The following is an 18,568-nucleotide window of genomic DNA, read 5'->3' as shown; positions in this document are numbered from 1 at the left end:
AAGTTTTTGGTTGGTTGGCTGCTTTGTAATTAGTTTCATGTGGTCAATAAGGAAGTTGGTATTTCACACGAATCCGAGTTTGTTTATATATTTTTAAATGATCGTGAATATCATTTCTGAAATGGTTCCTTACAATGATTGGTAGTATTTTGACATAGGAAGGTTTTAGAAATCGTTTATATTTGTTCCAGATGTAGAAATGTTGCTTCGCTCCAGAGGGTTGATGAAAACAGTTCAGAATATGAATAAAACAAATCTTGGTCTATTGCATACTAAAACGTTGGCAGTGGAACATGATTATGTGAATCATAGGTTCTACATAAAGCTGGGCAATGGTATGAAAGTTTCGCGGTAGTAAAAATGTAACAAAATTAACTAAAATAGCGACTTGCATGAATGAGGCTTCCCTGCTTTAGCTAACAAATTAACAAAATTGGTGACTTGCGTGCATGAGGCATTCCTGCGTTTGGTACGAAATTATATACTGTGAATCCCGTATATTGTGTTACCATGAAAGTAACGAAACCGTCATTTTAAAGAATACGAAGTTATACTATTCATTGACCAAACGTTGCAGTTGAAGTATACAATAAAACTTTTTATTATGCTTTGGCTAGGTGTGGTTTAAAACAGCACAGTGTCTCAGGGTGGCTAGCTGACGTGGTTGGTACATAGCATGCTGTCCCCTCAACAAGAGAAGTAGCCTGTGTCAGTATTGATGTTCTTTACAAGCAGCCTATGTGTCCTGTGATAAATTATGCATGTTCAAGCTGAAGGTCTACTAAACACAGCCATGTATTGAAGCTGCAAGTGTTGCCTTCATATATGCCATGGTACATTGGTAACAGACAACTTCACGAGGATATGGGGATTCCATTCTTCGCTGACCACATCAGAGCACTGACTGAGTGTTCTTACACAAAGTTAGTGCATGCAGAGAGTCTGTTAGTTCGGAAGCTAGAAGGAACACATTTATACCGAGGGCTGCGCAGTCACCCACTGATAATCGAGGAGAGCTAGCGTTCAATAGGGCAAAAAAAGGCAGCTGAGTCAGAACGTGTAGTGTCTTAACTACTCAGCTACACTGACTGATGTTTTTCATACTTTTACTCAGTTGTAAGAAATACCAGGGTACAATTCAACAGGTGCATGTCCTGCCTACTCCAATAATGGAGTCTTTCAGCAAAATGATTTAACTCCCAAGGTGGAGAAGCCATCAAAGTGATTCTAATCCTTATGGGTTTTTCTCCCAGAAATCCATCCAACTAACCTGAAGGTGTCGAGCCCTTCTGCCACAACAGAAATCCCAATGGCATATGCATATACAAACTTGTAGTTTATAAGACATCATTTGCCAATTCCAGCTATGTGTTTTGTATGCAAGAATAGTTAAACCTAGCAACGGATGATGTCGTGTTTATGCAAGACTCCACCCCTAGTTGGCTTTTCGGTTCATTGTTTGGTTGGTAATCCATAGAGTAATTAATTGAACAGGTACTGTGTATATGTTGTGTTTTCTACAACGTAGGTAGGTGAAGTGTACAAATACATTTCCTGCAATGCTCACATTAGTTTAGGTTAGGTTAGTGTAGTTCAGCTTATTAATGCAACTGGGAAGTGTTCATGTATGTTGAGATTATTTTTGTTGGGGCAGATTAAGTTATAATAGGTCAGGTAAGGTTAGGTTAAGTCATGTCTGTTAGGGTGAGTTAAGGCACATTATCTTTTGTTAGTTAGGTTAAGGAAGTTTAGGTTAGATGTTTGGGTATGAATTTTAAATGTTAGAATTTCAGATGGAATTATAAAATTTACAACTCTGGATTTTGAATTTTTTTAAAATTTTGGGTGTTTACAAGTTTTAAAAATTTAGGAGATTTATAAATATTTAAAGTTTTTATGTTAGTTTCACCAGAGAAGGCGGATATAATATCTCTAAATGCATGTTGCAAAGAATTTGAGAGGATAATGTGTATTCTGGTTAAATACTGGAATTACACACTTTGACAGCAACATATATAAAAATATACAGAAGTAAAATTTAATAAGTCATAACCATCTCAGTTGACTTAATTAGCTAAGCAGTAAACTGATGTTTTTCAGATGTGCCATGTTGGTGCTTTGGGGGGGGGGGGGGGGGTATAGCTCCTATTCATTCATAACTCAGCACTAGATAGGGATAGCCATGCTTTACCCCTGGGGAAGGACCCTGGTACCCATTGGGCCAGTCTAGATAAAAACTTGTCCTAAATATTCTTCAGAGATTTTACATTTGCAAATGCTTGATAGGTAAGTAAGGTGTATAATGCTTTGTAAAATGTAATCATATTTTTGTTTCAGACGTTGCTTTCATTCAGTATGACATGTTTAACAACATTTTAGACTATAAGGAAACTTACGTTCCACCAGCTTTTCGGAGGAAAGGTGTAGCTCAGGTCCTGGCAGAGGTAAGGGATTTTGCAAATGCAGGACCTTTGAGCCATGCTATTAATATCATGAAGATTTCCGTCTTCTGGGTTGTTGCGCTGTGTAGTCTGGTCGATGTTAACCAACGTTTCGGAGGTCATACTGCCTCCGTCATCAGGGCGATGAGTATGAAGATTTCCATCTTCTGGGTTGTTGCGCTGTGTAGTCTGGTCGATGTTTACCGACGTTTCAGAGGTCATACTGCATCCGTCATCAGGGCGATGAGTATGAAGATTTCCATCTTCTGGGTTGTTGCGCTGTGTAGTCTGGTCGATGTTTACCGACGTTTCAGAGGTCATACTGAATATATTCATCGCCCTGATGACGGAGGCAGTATGACCTCTGAAACGTTGGTTAATATCGACCAGACTACACAGCGCAACAACCCAGAAGACGGAAATCTTCATACTCACCGCTGTGAGAACCTCAAGTCTTACCTATTAATATCATATTTACTGCTCAGTTATGTAAGAAAAGCGTGAGACCTGTGATGGACTGGTTGATAAAGAAGGTTTCTGGTATTCACAAAGGACAAAGAATCTGTGATAAACGTAGGAAAAGTTGCAAATTTGCCCAGATGTTTTGGAAATGAAGCAGTTGTGTCTTCAAGGTCAGAATAGAACTAAAAAAAGGAATACTTTGACAGACCAACTCTATAACAGATTCTGAGATTATTAGAAGGGTTACCACTTTCCACTAAAATGTTGTCACAAGTGGAGTATATGAAGGATAAATTCACGATAGTCAACAGAGCCGCAAATAGAAAAATAGTAAATTTATCAGACTTCAGTGATAGCATCAGTTCACTTGAAGGTGAAATGAGGAAAAATTTGATACAACAGGACAAAGGAGAGGAGAGCGTAAATTCAGATGTTTCTTCAAAGAGCTGGTGAAGTACGAAAATCCAACAAAGGTTTTGCTGTGTTTCAATAAGAAACATCACGTTTGGTTGATAAGTTTGTATCTTCATCAGTGGAAGACGACTGTACCAAAAATGTGTCATCATCAAATTTTAAGCTGCCTTCTCTTAATGACACGAGTTCTACCAGTAATTTTGTGTCCACATCTGGCTTCTTTCTTCTTTTCCGAGAGATCTTACACGTGAAAGGACCTGCTGTTTCTCCTCAATAAGATATCTTGAGAGTTTAGATAATATCCTTTTGGCTCCTTTCTTCAAAAGGATCTGGATTAGTAGCTTTGACATTATTAGGGTTTGTGGTCACGTGTGCAGCATGAGCACTCAATCTGTACTCATGAGATGCACATCCAGGAATAACAAAAGTGTAAAGAATGCCCATTTTGGCCCCGACTTCTACTCTTCAATTTTTCTCAGTTCTTATTCCTAGCATATCAAATCTAAAAGTTCTTGACGATGGTGATGAGTCATTTGAATAAAAATTTTCTTGGATATTATCCATCGTCTAGTAAATAAAATATAAAACGTAAAGCGACGTTTCGGAGATGGGGCTCTATCTCCGTCTTCTTTTTCTGGGACTTTCACTTTTTTACTTTGTCCGGAGATAGGGATTAGCTCTATCTAGTGGGCCCAACTGAGTAGGAACCTGAAGACGGAGATAGAGTCCCATCTCCGAAACGACGTTTTTACGTTTTATATTTACTAGACGATGGATAATATCCAAGAGGTCCGGAGATAGGGATTAGCTCTATCTAGTGGGCCCAACTGAGTAGGAACCTGAAGACGGAGATAGAGTCCCATCTCCGAAACGTCGCTTTACGTTTTATATTTTATTTACTAGACGATGGATAATATCCAAGAAAATTTTTATTCAAATGTCTTATTCCTAGCAATTCCTTAGGTTCATTCATTTTTCTTGACATTTTCTAAATATGAAATTAAAAGTACTCCACTTCTATGGATAAAGCTTAATGTGCATCGTGTGAACGTTTTCTTTATATTTGTTGATTGCATCACTCAAATAACAGAATCATGATTATGGATTTTCAGAAGTAACTGATATTATGTAAAAAAAGAACCGCATAAGTTTTAAGGAACAGAATCCTAAAATGTGAGGCTTTTCAAAGTTTGCACAGTTTCAGCCAAGAATCTGTGTTCCCTGTAATGTGTAGATATGGGTAACATTTGTTGTTCGTGGTATCCCTTGGTTAATAGGCTAGATGGATTCTGGAGACATACTGATGAAGGGGAAAATCCCTTCCTCTGCTAGAAATATGACCCTAGTGATCTACCTCATAACCACTTGCTTCACTGACATAAAAATGGAACAACTACGTGGGTAATTTTCTGTGTTATTCATGTGGCTTCCAAATGTTACATTGGCCTTCTCTCGTGTTACTGTTCCAGGCTGCATTTGACCATGCTGTGAAGAATGACCTGAAGGTGAAAGTGACCTGCACGTATTTACAGAAGTACCTTGAAAACCATCCTTTGTCAGAATATACGAGCCGAATTGTTGACTAGACCGATCACCTCATTTCAAAGTCTTGTTAGTAATATATTTAGATTATTATGCATTTGATCTTCATTTTATGATAAAATCACAGTGTTTTGGAAATGTGTTATATTTCAGTCTTCTCAGGACTGGGAAAGAAGGAGTCCCTATTACATTGGACCTACAGTCGAGACTTCGATTCTTGAGGGATGCAGTAAAATAGAGATTTCTTCACACCCAGTCATGTGAAGATGAAAATAGAACCCATTTCTGACATGTTTTGGTTTTAATACAAGAAAGATGATGGACAGTGTCCAAATGAATAATAGTGATACACATTGTGTCAGAAAACTCTAAAATTTGATTATGGATTGTTGCATTTAATTTCGATTAGAAAGCTGATATTCAAATATAAGATATGATATTTAAGAATTTTTAAATTTCTTTATATAATTGCTATTCTAAATTTCTGTTGTGAAGCGAACGTTTCCTTTTATTTGTGCGAGATAGAAAGTACATTTAAAATGTTGGTGCAGAGAATCATACAAAAGTTATATTATGTTTTCCAATATTTAATATAATAATTTGAAATGTTTCTGTATTTTATTAAAGTTTGACATCTCTTTTACATGAAAACTATATAAGCCTTTCTACTTTTAGAATCTATTGCAAATTAATAATTCACACTGTTGAAGTAATTTAACATATTCTGTGTCTCTTACTTAGAAATTTAAATTAAGGTCTCATACTACTATACTATGTTCAGAATTTTCTACTTACTTTGAACCCTTGTTAATATGGAATTTAATCCGAAATACAAGAAAGTGAACATTTTTTGATTCAGTATGTTACAAACAAGAATGTTTTACTCACATGATGACCTGTGTCGAAGAAGACTATCGCTGTCATTAACACTGCTGATCTGGCAGCTGTACTTTTATCATGTGGCTCGTCTCGCCACGACACTGGGTGGTAGTAATAACAGTCGGAGCCCAGCAGAGCACTCTCTTGTGTATACACTTTCCCTTGCCTTGCGGTAATTTAAGCCTAGGAATAGAAATTTCCTATGCAATTTCAAAGGTAACTGCCCCCACTAGCTGCAATCTGCCATAATCTGTGGCAATATTAATGTACCCTTAAGCATTATAATCAAGTGTGATACAGCACTGCTCATTTGTTTCCAATGTTTATACAGAGAACTTACAGGAATATTCAGTTATAAACACACCGTACACTGTTAACTTCCGTGTTAAATAAAACATACTCAGGTAAGGAACGATCAATAGTGCCGTGGGTGTGGAGTTGCATCGTTACTTGCAGCCAGGTGTGTAAGTGATGACATTCCAGATCCAGTCAATTCCAGTAAATCAACCTTTTACTGGGAAGGGTGTTCATTTGAAAGTGGAAACATTACTGAAAATAAGCTCCATCCAGTAACATAAAATTCTAGCAGAACAGTTGTGGAACCACCCCTTTATGCTGTTTGACAGAGCTAGTGGACTTTTCTGTAATGAAAATGTTTTCTTCACATTTTTTTTTGTATGCAAACACTTCAGTTTGAATGCAATCACCAGGCTGTTCACAGAGTCATTCTGTCTGAAAGTGTCCCTCAGAAACTGCAGTCGTCATGTAGGGTTTCCCTGTCGTAGAGGAATCTGGCATTGTGCACTAGCATGAAATAAAGATTAGTGTGCATATGGGTTTTTCAGTAAACCTTTTGTCCCAGTGAACCATCAGGTTTACAGTGGATGTTCTCATGGACACTGTTCAGGTGGCCAAGGCTGGACCATGTGGCCATATGACGAATATGTCACCCTTGTAGCAAAACCAGCAGTATCAGTATGTTGAAAATGTTTTATAAATACATTAACTACATGCAAGTATACAAAATTTGCTTTTGAGATGCACAGCTCTGAATAACAAATTAAATTAATACATTGCTTCACAGAGTTCTCAAATTTTTGCTTTAAATTATCTGTTGAAACATCTGTTTTACAGGTTTAATGCATTGATTGGAAGTACGTATAGTAATTTTAAAATTAAGAGGATATACCTAACCTAACCTGAAAACATGGAAGACAAAGACCTGAAGGCCAAGATCCACTACTATTGCCGAGAAAAGCTGTATCATGCGATGCAATCAGCTGCCCTTGACGGGCTTCGGAAGTTTCCAGGTGATGTCACATTTCATCTGTACAACGGCTTATCATTGGTACTGGGACATCGTATACAAGAAGGGATACGGGAACTACAACCACTTCAGAGTGACCGTGATGTCATGCTGGGTGCTATTCTGGCACTCATGTTTGCACATCGACGTTGCAGTGTCGTAGACAGGGAAGCTCTTGCTCAGCTGGACAAACGACTGAAGGAAGAACGCAAGCATGCTGGTGAGATGGGACTGTATCATGGAGCAGTTGTTCTTTTCTATACGGGCAAACCAGAGAAAGCTCGAGATTATGCCGACAGGCTTCTCAAATCTAATTCCATTTCTCCAGATGGACTTGTAATTAAGGGTTGGATTGAAATGTATGTTGGAAAGGAAGGCATATTCAAAGATATTCCTCACTACTTTGAGTCAGCCTTGGAACATAGTCCTGGCAAGCGAAATATTGATGCTGTATTTGGTAAAGCTCATTTTCTGGAGCTTCAAAATGATTATGAAGGCGCAATTGGTCTTCTTAACCAGCTGGTAGTGAGGTTTCCTACATTCACTCCACCTTTGGTAGAAAAAATGAAAAACCAGCTTGCACTGCTGGACTGGGATCAAGCTACTGAGACGGCAAACAGAATTTTAGCAGCAGATCAACACTGCTTGGAAGCTATGAAAATAAAGGCTTTGGTACTTATTTGTCGAGAAGGAAGTCATGAAGAAGCAAGTCTGAGCTTGAGATATTTCTACAATGAGATGGAGAAATCTGAATCTAAGAATGCTGAGTTATTTGTGGAGAATGCTCAGCTGTTTTCACGGGCGTGTGGACGAAATGAGGTTATACTTGCTGAAACGTACCGCTTTGCTGAGAGAGCTGCACAACTCGATCCAACTAGCGCCGACTTTATGACAGAGCTAGGTTATCAGTGTTTGTTGCAGGGCAAGATCAGAGAGGCCACGAGACTGTATCGTAGTGCCACCAAAGTGGATGACTCGTCTGTTTTAGCTTTATCAGGGTTAACATTGTGTCAGCTGAGTGAGAGTGGGGCTAATGATCAGGTTCGCCAACAGGTGGAATTCCTTCAAGAAGTAGAGGGATCTCAGCCAACTCCCAGTCTCTTACTCATGTCAGCCAAGCTTGTTTCTGGTAACGCTGAAAAAGCTGTTGGGTTTCTGAATGAGGCTGTCGAAATACATTTCAGGAATCTGCGTACCTTACCATATGGTTCTAAATACTTGCGGAGTCTTGATCCAGATTTCTTGCTTCAGGTCGTGAAAGAATTCCTTTTATATGCTCCCGTCTCTTCTTCGACTGCAGGTATCGCTACCGGTGCTACTCCAACACTGCAACAAGGTCTGTCATCTTTACCAGTGCCTATGAAGCAGAGCTTGACAATTCTTGAAGCAGTGAGCAAGGCTTGTCCAGGTCTTCTGGAAGCATTATACCAATTTGCATATGTTCAGTTCATTAGTGGAGACACTAAAGGGGCATCTCTGACTTTACAACATATCTTGAATGATGTAGATGCCACATGTTCTGATGCACATCTGCTTATGGCACAAATTCTTGTTCAACAAGGCCATTACCAGCGAGCTGCACAGAGTCTAGAAGTGGGACTCAGTTACAATTTCAAAGTCCGTGAGCATCCATTATACCACCTCATCACAGCACTCGTACAGAAGCAGCAAGGAAATATCAAGGAGTGCATAGAGACTCTCCAGACGGCAATGACTCTCACTGGATTGAAGGCAGGAAGTGGAGGCCAGGTTGAGGCTACAGGTGGGTCACCTGGACTGTCCTTGCCAGATAAAGCATCTCTATACCTCGAACTAGTAGAGGCACATAAATCTGCAGATCAGATGCATGAGGCTGCCAAAGTCATGCAAGATGCTACTGATGAATTTCAAGGCACTACTGAAGAAGGTCGTGTAACTGTTGCTAATGCCATTCTAGCATTGCACAAGGGAGATATAAAATTGGCCTTAGAAATTCTACAAAGTATAGGGCCAAGCCACACATATTATCAACAGGCATGCTGTAAGAGGGCTGAAATACATCTCAGTCACCGCAAGGATCGTCGTGCATTCGCCGAATGCTTCCGTGAATTGGTGGAAAATTCTCCCGGTCCTCAGAGTTTTGTGATGCTTGGTGATGCATATATGTCGATTCAGGAACCAGACAGGGCTATTGAAGCTTATGAACAGGCTCTGAAACGAAACCCTCGCGATGCAACCCTTGCTTGCAAGATGGGGAGGGCTCTTGTAAAAACCCATCAGTATGGCAAAGCTATTAATTATTACAAAGAAGCTGTGAAAGGTGAAGATGCTGGACAATTGAAACTTGACATGGCAGAACTGTACATGAAGTTAGGGCAGTATGATAAGGCTGAGAAAACCCTTTCCCAGGAACTAGAACATAAAACTGACGGTAGTGACATGTCATCGCTGGAAGCTCGGACCAAACTTCTGTTACTGTTGTCCAAGGTGCGAGAGAAAGCTGGCAATATTCAGGCATCTCTTAAAACACTCAGAGATGCTCGTGACAACCAGAGCCGTGTGCTGAAAAGAATGATGGTTGAGCAGTCTGGTGGTGGTTCTGAGGCACGTCAGGTGGCAGCAAACATCTGTCAGCAAATGGCAGAATATGCCAGTATGTTGAGAGACCATGATGCAGCTATTCGTTTCTACAAAGAGGCTCTTACTTATTCTCCAGAAGATACAAAGTCTTTGGTTGACTTGGCAAGATTATATATGCAGGTAAATGATTTGGAACAGTGCCAGATGAGCTGCATGACTTTGCTGAAGGCAGACGCCGACAATGAGGCAGCTACTGTGATGATGGCTGATCTGGCTTTTAGGAAAGTGGACTTTGAGACAGCTGCTTTCCACTTCCAGCAGCTGCTTCAAAGACGTCCCGATTACTGGACTGCTCTTGCGAGGCTGGTTGAGGTGATGCGACGAACTGGGAATTTGGAAGATGTGCCATTCTATCTGAACAAAGCGGAGGCTGCTTGCCAGCGTCCCAGTCAGGAGGCTGGTCTTGCTTATTGCCAAGGCCTTTATGGATGGTATTCTGGGAATGCAAATTCTGCTCTTCGTCAGTTTAACAGAGCACGCCTTGACCCTGAATGGGGCCAACAGGCAATTTATAATATGATTGAGATTTGCCTTAATCCTGATGATGAAACTTTAGGAATCGAGTCGGCAGAAGGAGAGGATGCGGAGGTTCGAGGTTCCCACGAGATGGCTCTGAGGATGGCTGAAAGGCTTCTGAAGGAGCTTCAGCCTCGTCCAGGTGGTATTGGTGGAGATGAAGTTTTGAATCATCGTCTGCTTGGTAACTTTTTGCTTTTGGCGACCCGCAAGAAACCAAATATAGAACAGGCGCTGCAGGATTTTGCATCTCTAGCTACTCAAGATGCTTATAGGGATCATGTTGGTACTGCTCTTGGCTTAGCAACATCTTACATGTTGCTCAAACAAATACCACGAGCTAGGAATCAGTTGAAGAGAGTTGCAAAGAATGTGTGGAACTTTGAAGATGCAGAATATTTAGAGCGCTGCTGGTTGCTGTTAGCAGACATATACATTCAGAACAGCAAATATGACATGGCAAGTGAACTGCTTCGCCGAGTATTACAGCATAACAAGGCATGCACTAAAGCATATGAATATGCAGGTTACATAGCTGAGAAAGATCAAGCATATAGGGATGCTGCAAACCAGTATGAATGTGCTTGGAAATATGGAGGTCAGGCAAATCCTACTATTGGATATAAGCTCGCATTTAATTACATGAAGGGTAAGAGATATGCTGACGCTATTGATATATGTCAGCACGTACTCAGAGTACAACCAGATTATCCTCGTATACGTAAAGAAATTTTGGAAAAATCAAGGAACAATTTGAGAGCATAAGAAAATGCTTAAATTACTCTTTCAACTGCATGAAATTTAAATTCAGAATAGTATTAAAAATATATTAAAATATGTTCCATATGTAAATCGAGTACTCGATACGGAACGAAAAATGATATTTTAATCTTTTAATTATCTTATATTGTGATTGACGGCCAATTTTAATATATTTTTAATACTATTTAAATAAATCACAATATGACGCACCTACAATATCTCTTAAATTCAGAATATTTCACACCCATTTTATTAATTGTTTTTCTTGGAAGCACAAAACAGACCAACTGTGTACGAAGAGAGATTTTAGAAAGAAAAAAAAAACAATTTCGTAATGTAAATATGTTACAAACGTGATGTAAGCAGAACACATTTCACAGCTTACAAACACAGACTGCAAGAAATTGGGACATGCTTATTAGCAATTTGACTACTCATGCTGCAGATACTTGCTTATTTAGTGGTCTGTGAAGTTTTTCATGGTTCGTGTTATCTGTCTATAAAATGAGCGATGAAGATCTTATACTTGTGAGTGCTGGATATATTGCCGTGAATGAAGGAAGAAAAAATAAGAAGGAACTATTTTTGGTGGATGACAGCTGTTTCAGAATATAAAAATAAAAACATTAAACTGATCTCTTAACATTTATCATACAAGAATAGGGGATTAAAGCCCTGTACTTCAGAGCTGCTGGCTATATTTTAACTTTATTGATATGGCGTAATGACTTACGTTGTTGTGGAGGTTACCCTTTCTCTTTCCTTAACCAACTCCAATTTACTTTCTCCTCCCGTCTTGTCTGTTTTTTGAGTCCTTGGTCTTGATTCGTAGTCATGTCTTACCTGCAGTAAGCCTTCGTTTCACCTCTAAATTTTGGTTGGTGTTTTTGGATTTAAATTTTCTGTTGTGAGGTGAGCCAACATATTCAGTGCCTGGGGGTTACAGAGATGTTTTAGGTTGGTTTCGTTGTTCATTGGTTTCATTATCATTATTTCTTCTTCAGGTTGTTATATTTTCATACACTAATACACATTCCCATTCTATTGTGATACTGTTCCTTCTGATTACTGTCGTATATTGCGCACTATTCACCTACGTTAATACGTGTCGCCATTCTGTATGGTATTATTCCATTAGATTACCCCATGATATTTAACATTACCTGTGCATGTCATTTGTTTACTGTTGTATAGTACCTCTTGGCTACTTCAGTCACAATGGGTCTGTGGTTGTGTTTTTTTTTTATTTGTAGTGTTCTGTCTGACGACAGGTCCATATATCATGAACACGATCCTTCCAATCTCTTCAGGTTGTCAGGGACCTGCTCATACATATATACATTCTTGGCAGAGATGATCAAAAGTGGTTTGCCATTGCCTTCTTCTGTGTGTGAGTGGAGTAATTGTTGGGATGCCACGGAGAAACCGGGGAAGCCCCCGGAGGAAAACTCCGTGATGCCTAGACCACGGCCTTGCCCAACACAAGTAATAAATTTGAGCACCACCGGGAATTGAACCCGGGACCCCAGGCTTACAAGGCTAGTGTTCTGACCGCTAGACCACCGTGGCGACGGTTGTGTTGTAGACTCATATATTTATTGTTAGTAAATATCTGTTCCATTTCACTCTTGTCCTACTGTACTGGTTTCTCACAGATAGTCAATACCATTTAGAGCCTACACACACACACACACACACATTAGTGGTGCAAATAACCTGAGGAAAAATGAGGCCAAATGCTACGTGTACGCGCACAGAAGAAATGGGTAAAATCCTGATCATTATCTTTGAAACTAATTACGTACATGATACCGTAATGGCGTATGTTCTTGGGTTTAAGGCTAATAATTTATTATGATATTCAAGGATATGTATCAAATGATCAGGCCTATGCAAATTTTTGGGTAATAAAGATTGATAAATGTAAGCATTCCTCAAATCACCCCCCCCCCACACACACACATTAGCACTTAAGGCATTCTGCGAGTGTTTCTACATTACAAAGAATCTGATGCATATCGAGGTTTCTCTTTCACCATGTCATAACTTTTGTTCTACCTAATAAACAGAGATTAACACTGGGCTCATTAAATAAGCTTTGAAAGATGTATCATACCACTGTACTAGCAAAGCGAGGTTGAAAGTCCTTACGAAGACAATCTTTGATTCTGAATTTATGAAAAACTACAATTTAAAAATGTTGAAAAATTACACAATGGGCGATGATGGAGGCAGCAAGGACCTCCAAAGTGTTGGTATACTTCTATCAGATTACAAGGTTTGATTTGATTTTAAAATGTCTCATCATAAACTGTATTATGTGTTACTGATGATGTATAGCTATTGTATCACGAGAGAGAGTCTGAAATTACCATGTAATTAGCATCACTCGAAGAGTTGTACATGCATTCTTGAAATAAATCATAGAAAGCTGAATTGTGGCTTTTGGCATTATTCTAGCGAAATAACCGAACGTCATCTTGCATAATAAAACAATATTTTTCAGAACAGTCGCACAACAGCATACTCGTCTGTGTTAAAAGAGCCAACTTCAGTTGATTTTGAAAAGTGAACTGTTCTACATACATATATACATTTCATTGATCCTAAAGTTATTCAGATTGGCTATAATACGAGGAATAAATCATGAAGTACATAAAATACAGATAAGTACAATTTAAAATATTAATTTTTCACAAATGATAAAAGGTTTAGCATGAAAATATTAGAATTTTACGGTAAATAAACAGCTGTACAAATATGGTAAATTCCCAAAAGGATTAAACTGTATAATTTAATAGAATAAACGGTGGGTATTTAGGAATATCTTTAAATGTCTCAGTTTTGAGACGGTGGTAGACCATCAAAGGTTTTGATGCCAGCATAAAAAAAGTAACTGGTCTATGAAAATAGTTCTTAGTCCTTGTATTAGTGCTGTATATAGTTAAATTCTTCTGAAAACAATCCATGTTATTTGTAGTGAAGTTCATTAATGAAACTATACATTCACAAGGCCACGGTGGTCTAGCGGTGAGAACGCTGGCATTGTAATCCTGGGGCCTCGGGTTCGATTCCTGGCGGTGCCCGAATTTATAACTTGTGTTGGGCAAGGCCGTGGTCTAGGCAACACGGAGTTTTCCTCCGTGGCATCCCAACAATTACTCCATTCACACTCACACAGAAGAAGGCAATGGCAAACCACTTCTGGATCATCTGCCAAGAACGTATATGAACAGGTCCCAGTCCGAGAAAAGGATGGAAGGATCCTGTTCATATGGACCTGTCGTCACACAGAACACTAAATAATAAACATTCACAAGGAAATGACAAAATGTCTAGTTTCTTAAAAAGGCTTCTACATGAACTTATTCATTTGACACCAGCCATAATTCAAATAATTTTCTTTTGTTAAGTAAATATCCTTTTACTGTTAGATGAATTAGCACCAAAAATTATCCCTTTCTTCATTACAGAGTTAAAATAAGAAAAGTAGATTGACTACAGTGTCAGTGTTGACAATATGAAACACTGATCTAACTGCATAATACGCCCGACGTAACTTTGGAATAATTTTATTGGTATGATTATACCAACTTAGCTGGTTATCAATTTGTAGACCAAGGAATTTCTTTATTTTGCTGACTCTGCTATATAATTTCCACTGTATCCAGTACTTAACGCACTTCTGGTGAGTTATTTGTTACAAATTTTATTATTTTTGTTTTACCTAAACTTAGGTTTAATTTATTCACAGTAAACCATTTATTCATATGACAGAACTGAATTTGCCAATGTGCAGAAATCAACATTATCATTAGAAATTATGGCACTACTGTTGTCAGCAAATATAGGTTATGATAAAGCTCTTATTATAATTTATGCAAGTTATAAAAATAAAGACCCTAAAATTGACTTGTGGGGAACGTTATGAATGAATAACACAACAGAACCTACAATTTTTAAAGAAAATGTCTAAACATTCTTCTGTTCAATGAGTAATTATTTCTTATGTTTATCTGTGTGTTGTTAACAATTGTGTCACTTCATCAGTTCCACTGGACTCAAATCTCCAAGCATCTCCTATAAGTTTTGTTCACAAGAACAGTATTCACAGTATCCTATGAGACATTTTGGTAATGAAAAAGAATTACATATAATATGTGATAGATGGTTTTTGCAGGAAGCTATATGAATACTAAATCTAGCTGTTAAGTTCTTTGATTTTGCTTCTTATTAAAATAATATACATTTTGATGGATGCTACATGTACATACTGAATATGTACCACATTCCTGCTGCTTCATTCAAGTTGCAAAGAAGTAAAAATGTTAGTTGGTGAACCCTTTTTCCACGTTCTTTTATAGACGCAAAATCTTTTTCCCTGGCATACATCTGCTAATTTTATTTTTCATTAAATTAAAAAAAAACACCTTTCACAGTATCAACATTTAGCATCTTACCAGGTTTAAGATTTGGAGCAGATGGTATCTCATTCGCTTTTACAAATTTAACATTTCTAACGATGTAAAAATAATTCTTCTCGGGCTCCGTGTTGATAACCATCTTCGTCCTCGTCCTCAGAGTACTGAAGTTGTAGACCAACCAACCAAGAAGTTAACTATGGGAGGAGTCCTGCGCAAGAGCAAAACCGTCTTCCTCCAAGTGCTGGTGCATGTCGGTACAGAACTGAAAACGTCGGGTCTTGTCTTCATCGGTTATAGCCTGCAGTAACTGCAGAATTCGCCACAGGATTAGGTTGCGGTATGTCCACCTCTACACTCGCTCGGTTACTGGACTTACGGGGGCTGTGTTGAAACGAATCCCTCACACGATCCACCGTCTGTTCCGAAGGGCCTGGCGTTTTGCGATACACAGGCACGCGCCACGCAGAAATTTTTCATACCACTGCTTTATGCTGTTCCTCACCCGTGGGTCCTTCCCGAACTTGGTTCAAAAACGTCGCTGCACCATCACGATCGACTCTGTTCGAGCATACTCAAGCAGGCAAAATGCCTTCAAAGTTACTAGCGTCGCCATTTCCACACCGACAACACCAAAGCCCACCACAGACCACGATCCTGAGCCAACTCCATCCATCAATCCTCACAGTACACCTCCCTAAGATCCATCTTGATGTTATCCTCCTATCTCCTTCTTCGTCTGCCCAGTGGTCGTTTTCCAGAAGGATATCCCACCAAAATTTTGTGTGCACCCCTTGCATCCCTTATGCGTGCTCCATGTCCAGCCCATCAGAGCCTTCTAGATTTCACTATCATTATGTTAGGTGACCCGCACGATTCACGCAACTCCTTGTTGCACAGTATTCTAAATTCCCCCACTTATTCCATCCCCCCTAGATCCAAATATCTTCCTCAGCACACTGTTTTAAAACACTTGTAATGTACGTTCTTCCCTCAACGTAAGAGACCAGTGTTAGGATACTACCACAAATTAGACCACACTGACTGTCTTCCATATCCTTTCTAATTTATTATTTGTTAATTATCCAATCACTTGATGCTATAAAGTATGAGTTACTGACAGTTTCAATGACTAAATCTTTCTGAATTTACTGTCTCTGAAGTAAGATCGAACACCACATGATACACAAACTTTAATAGTATCGTGTAAAGGCATATTGATCTAGTCCCTTATGACGACCAGTATGTTAATTAGGGTATTTATGTGACCACACAAATCAAACAATGCATCATACAAGAAATAAAGTAACAATTTATTGAATCCACCACCACATGGTGCCTCACAAAATCAGTAATAAAATTGCACTCGCACAGCACAGTCTGTCTCGTGCAGTACTTACATCGCTGTAAATGTTTGAGGATAGCACCGAGAGCAGAACCATTGAACGTTGTAATTGGAAACCAACAGATGGAGAATGTGGAGCATTTCAAGTACTTGGGAAGCATAGTCACGACGGACGCCCTATGCACCAAGGAAGTAAAAGCAAGGATAGCCATGGCCAAGGCAACTTTCGTCAAGAAGAGAGGATACTTCTCACTAGCAAGTTGGGCTTGGAGATGAAGAAGAAACTAGTGAAGTGTTACGTATGGAGCAGAGACCTGGACACTCAGGAAGAAGGAACAGAAATACCTGGAGAGTTTTGAAATGTGGTGTTGGAGAAGAATAGAGAAGATCAGGTGGACGGATCGAGTGACCAACGAAGAAGTATTGAGGAGAGTCAACGAGCAAAGAAACATTCTGCAGGCGATTACACGAAGGAAAGCTAACTGGCTGGGACATATTATGAGAAGGAATGGGTTACTGAGTGATATCATCGAAGGCCAGGTTGAAGGAAAGAGAGGACTAGGAAGAAGATTGATACAGCTAACCGACGACCTTAAACAAGGAAAGAAGATGACGTTCCAGGAATTAAAGCGAGAAGCCGAGAATAAGGACAACTGGAGAGCTCTTTTTGGGCAGAGCAATGGACCTGTCATAAGACAGAACACTTAATAATAATAATAATAAATGTTTGTGCCTTCAAGCGAAAATAAAGTCTTCTAGCTCGGTGCACGGATGACTCTTGTTACACTGGTTTGTGTAAATAACTTTATTAAAGATCTTTGTGAGATGTTTCTAAATGAGCGTTGATATTATCTAATGTTTCTTCTGATCTCTAGGGTTTTCAAATTGTGCACTTTTACGACCATAAAAGTGACAGTTTACATGAATTTAATTAAACATGCTAGTAAGCTAAGATTAATCACAGAAAGAAAGACTTTCTAAAACAAAAACAAAATACCTCTAAGTCACAGTATAGAAATATGAATATTATAATATATTTCAGCATACATAGTAGTTAATAATCTGATATATTCTAAGAAAATAATATCTAAATACTTATCTTTCCCAGTTCACAACTTTAGTTTTAAGACAACGCAACTCTGACTACAACAAACTTTGGATTTGTTGAGAAACAAAAGAATTCCTAATACAATAAAATATAATGTGTATGTTTTAATTCAACTTGTGACGCTACAAATGTCTGTTGGTAAATTGTGCAACTGTGAAAACAATGTTGGCAATAAAAGCAGTAGATGGTCACTGTACTACAGAAATATATTTATTTTAAAGTAGTTCCAATTTGATGCACAACGCTGAAGAATAAAGTCATGCAGAGAAGCGGACTAAATGATATAGAATTTGCCTCTCCGGTGGTTGATGTTAATTGTGTTGTCGTTGATGTTAATTGTGTTGTCGTTGATGTTAATTGTGTTGTCGTTGATGTTAATTGTGTTGTCGTTGATGATCCTAATTTTAGCCATGACTCAATTTCAGAACCATGTCTCTCAACCCATTCAAGGTTTTCTTTCGCAGATTCCACTGCCCTTCTCGCTGCTTCTGTGGCTGCACCGAGATCTTCATTATTAACAAACTCTATAAACTGTCAAGAGAGCAAAAGCAAACAAAAATTATTATGATGATATTATCTTATTGTGGATATCACACTTCTTTCTTTTTTTCATCCATCTCATTTAAACTTGGTGGCGTAGAAGAGTAAATACAAATCTTGAACTATCTTTCTGTAAGATATTGTAAATGCGTCATATTGTGATTATATATTATTAAAACATTTATTAAAAACTTTTGCCGTTGATGGCTAAAT

The 18,568-nt window shown here is 38.6% G+C and overlaps 2 protein-coding genes across 2 annotated transcripts in view; one reads left to right on the top strand and one right to left on the bottom strand.

Moving 5' to 3' along the window:
* Positions 1–64: 64 nt before the first annotated feature.
* LOC110838607 (tetratricopeptide repeat protein 21B) lies at positions 65–13,377 on the top strand. The gene is made up of 4 exons (XM_087352925.1): positions 65–103; positions 170–335; positions 4,787–4,928; positions 6,873–13,377. Exon 4 carries the CDS (start codon positions 6,946–6,948, stop codon positions 10,942–10,944), a length of 3,999 nt encoding a protein of 1,332 aa, XP_087209051.1. The 5' UTR covers positions 65–103; positions 170–335; positions 4,787–4,928; positions 6,873–6,945; the 3' UTR covers positions 10,945–13,377.
* A 3,277-nt stretch (positions 13,378–16,654) lies between these two features.
* LOC110838614 (aminopeptidase N) overlaps positions 16,655–18,568 on the bottom strand; it is a 38,073-nt gene continuing 36,159 nt past the window's right edge. Inside the window, exon 18 of the mRNA XM_087352932.1 lies at positions 16,655–18,346. Coding sequence (XP_087209058.1) covers positions 18,026–18,346 — 321 coding nt within the window. The 3' untranslated portion in view covers positions 16,655–18,025. The remainder of the gene's footprint in view (positions 18,347–18,568) is intronic.

The sequence above is a fragment of the Zootermopsis nevadensis genome, unplaced genomic scaffold (genome assembly GCF_977971745.1).
Source record: "Zootermopsis nevadensis isolate Lab colony 2312 unplaced genomic scaffold, Znev_1.0 Znev_ptg000021l, whole genome shotgun sequence".
Lineage (NCBI taxonomy): Eukaryota > Metazoa > Arthropoda > Insecta > Blattodea > Termopsidae > Zootermopsis > Zootermopsis nevadensis.
This window is presented reverse-complemented; position numbering and strand designations above follow the sequence as displayed.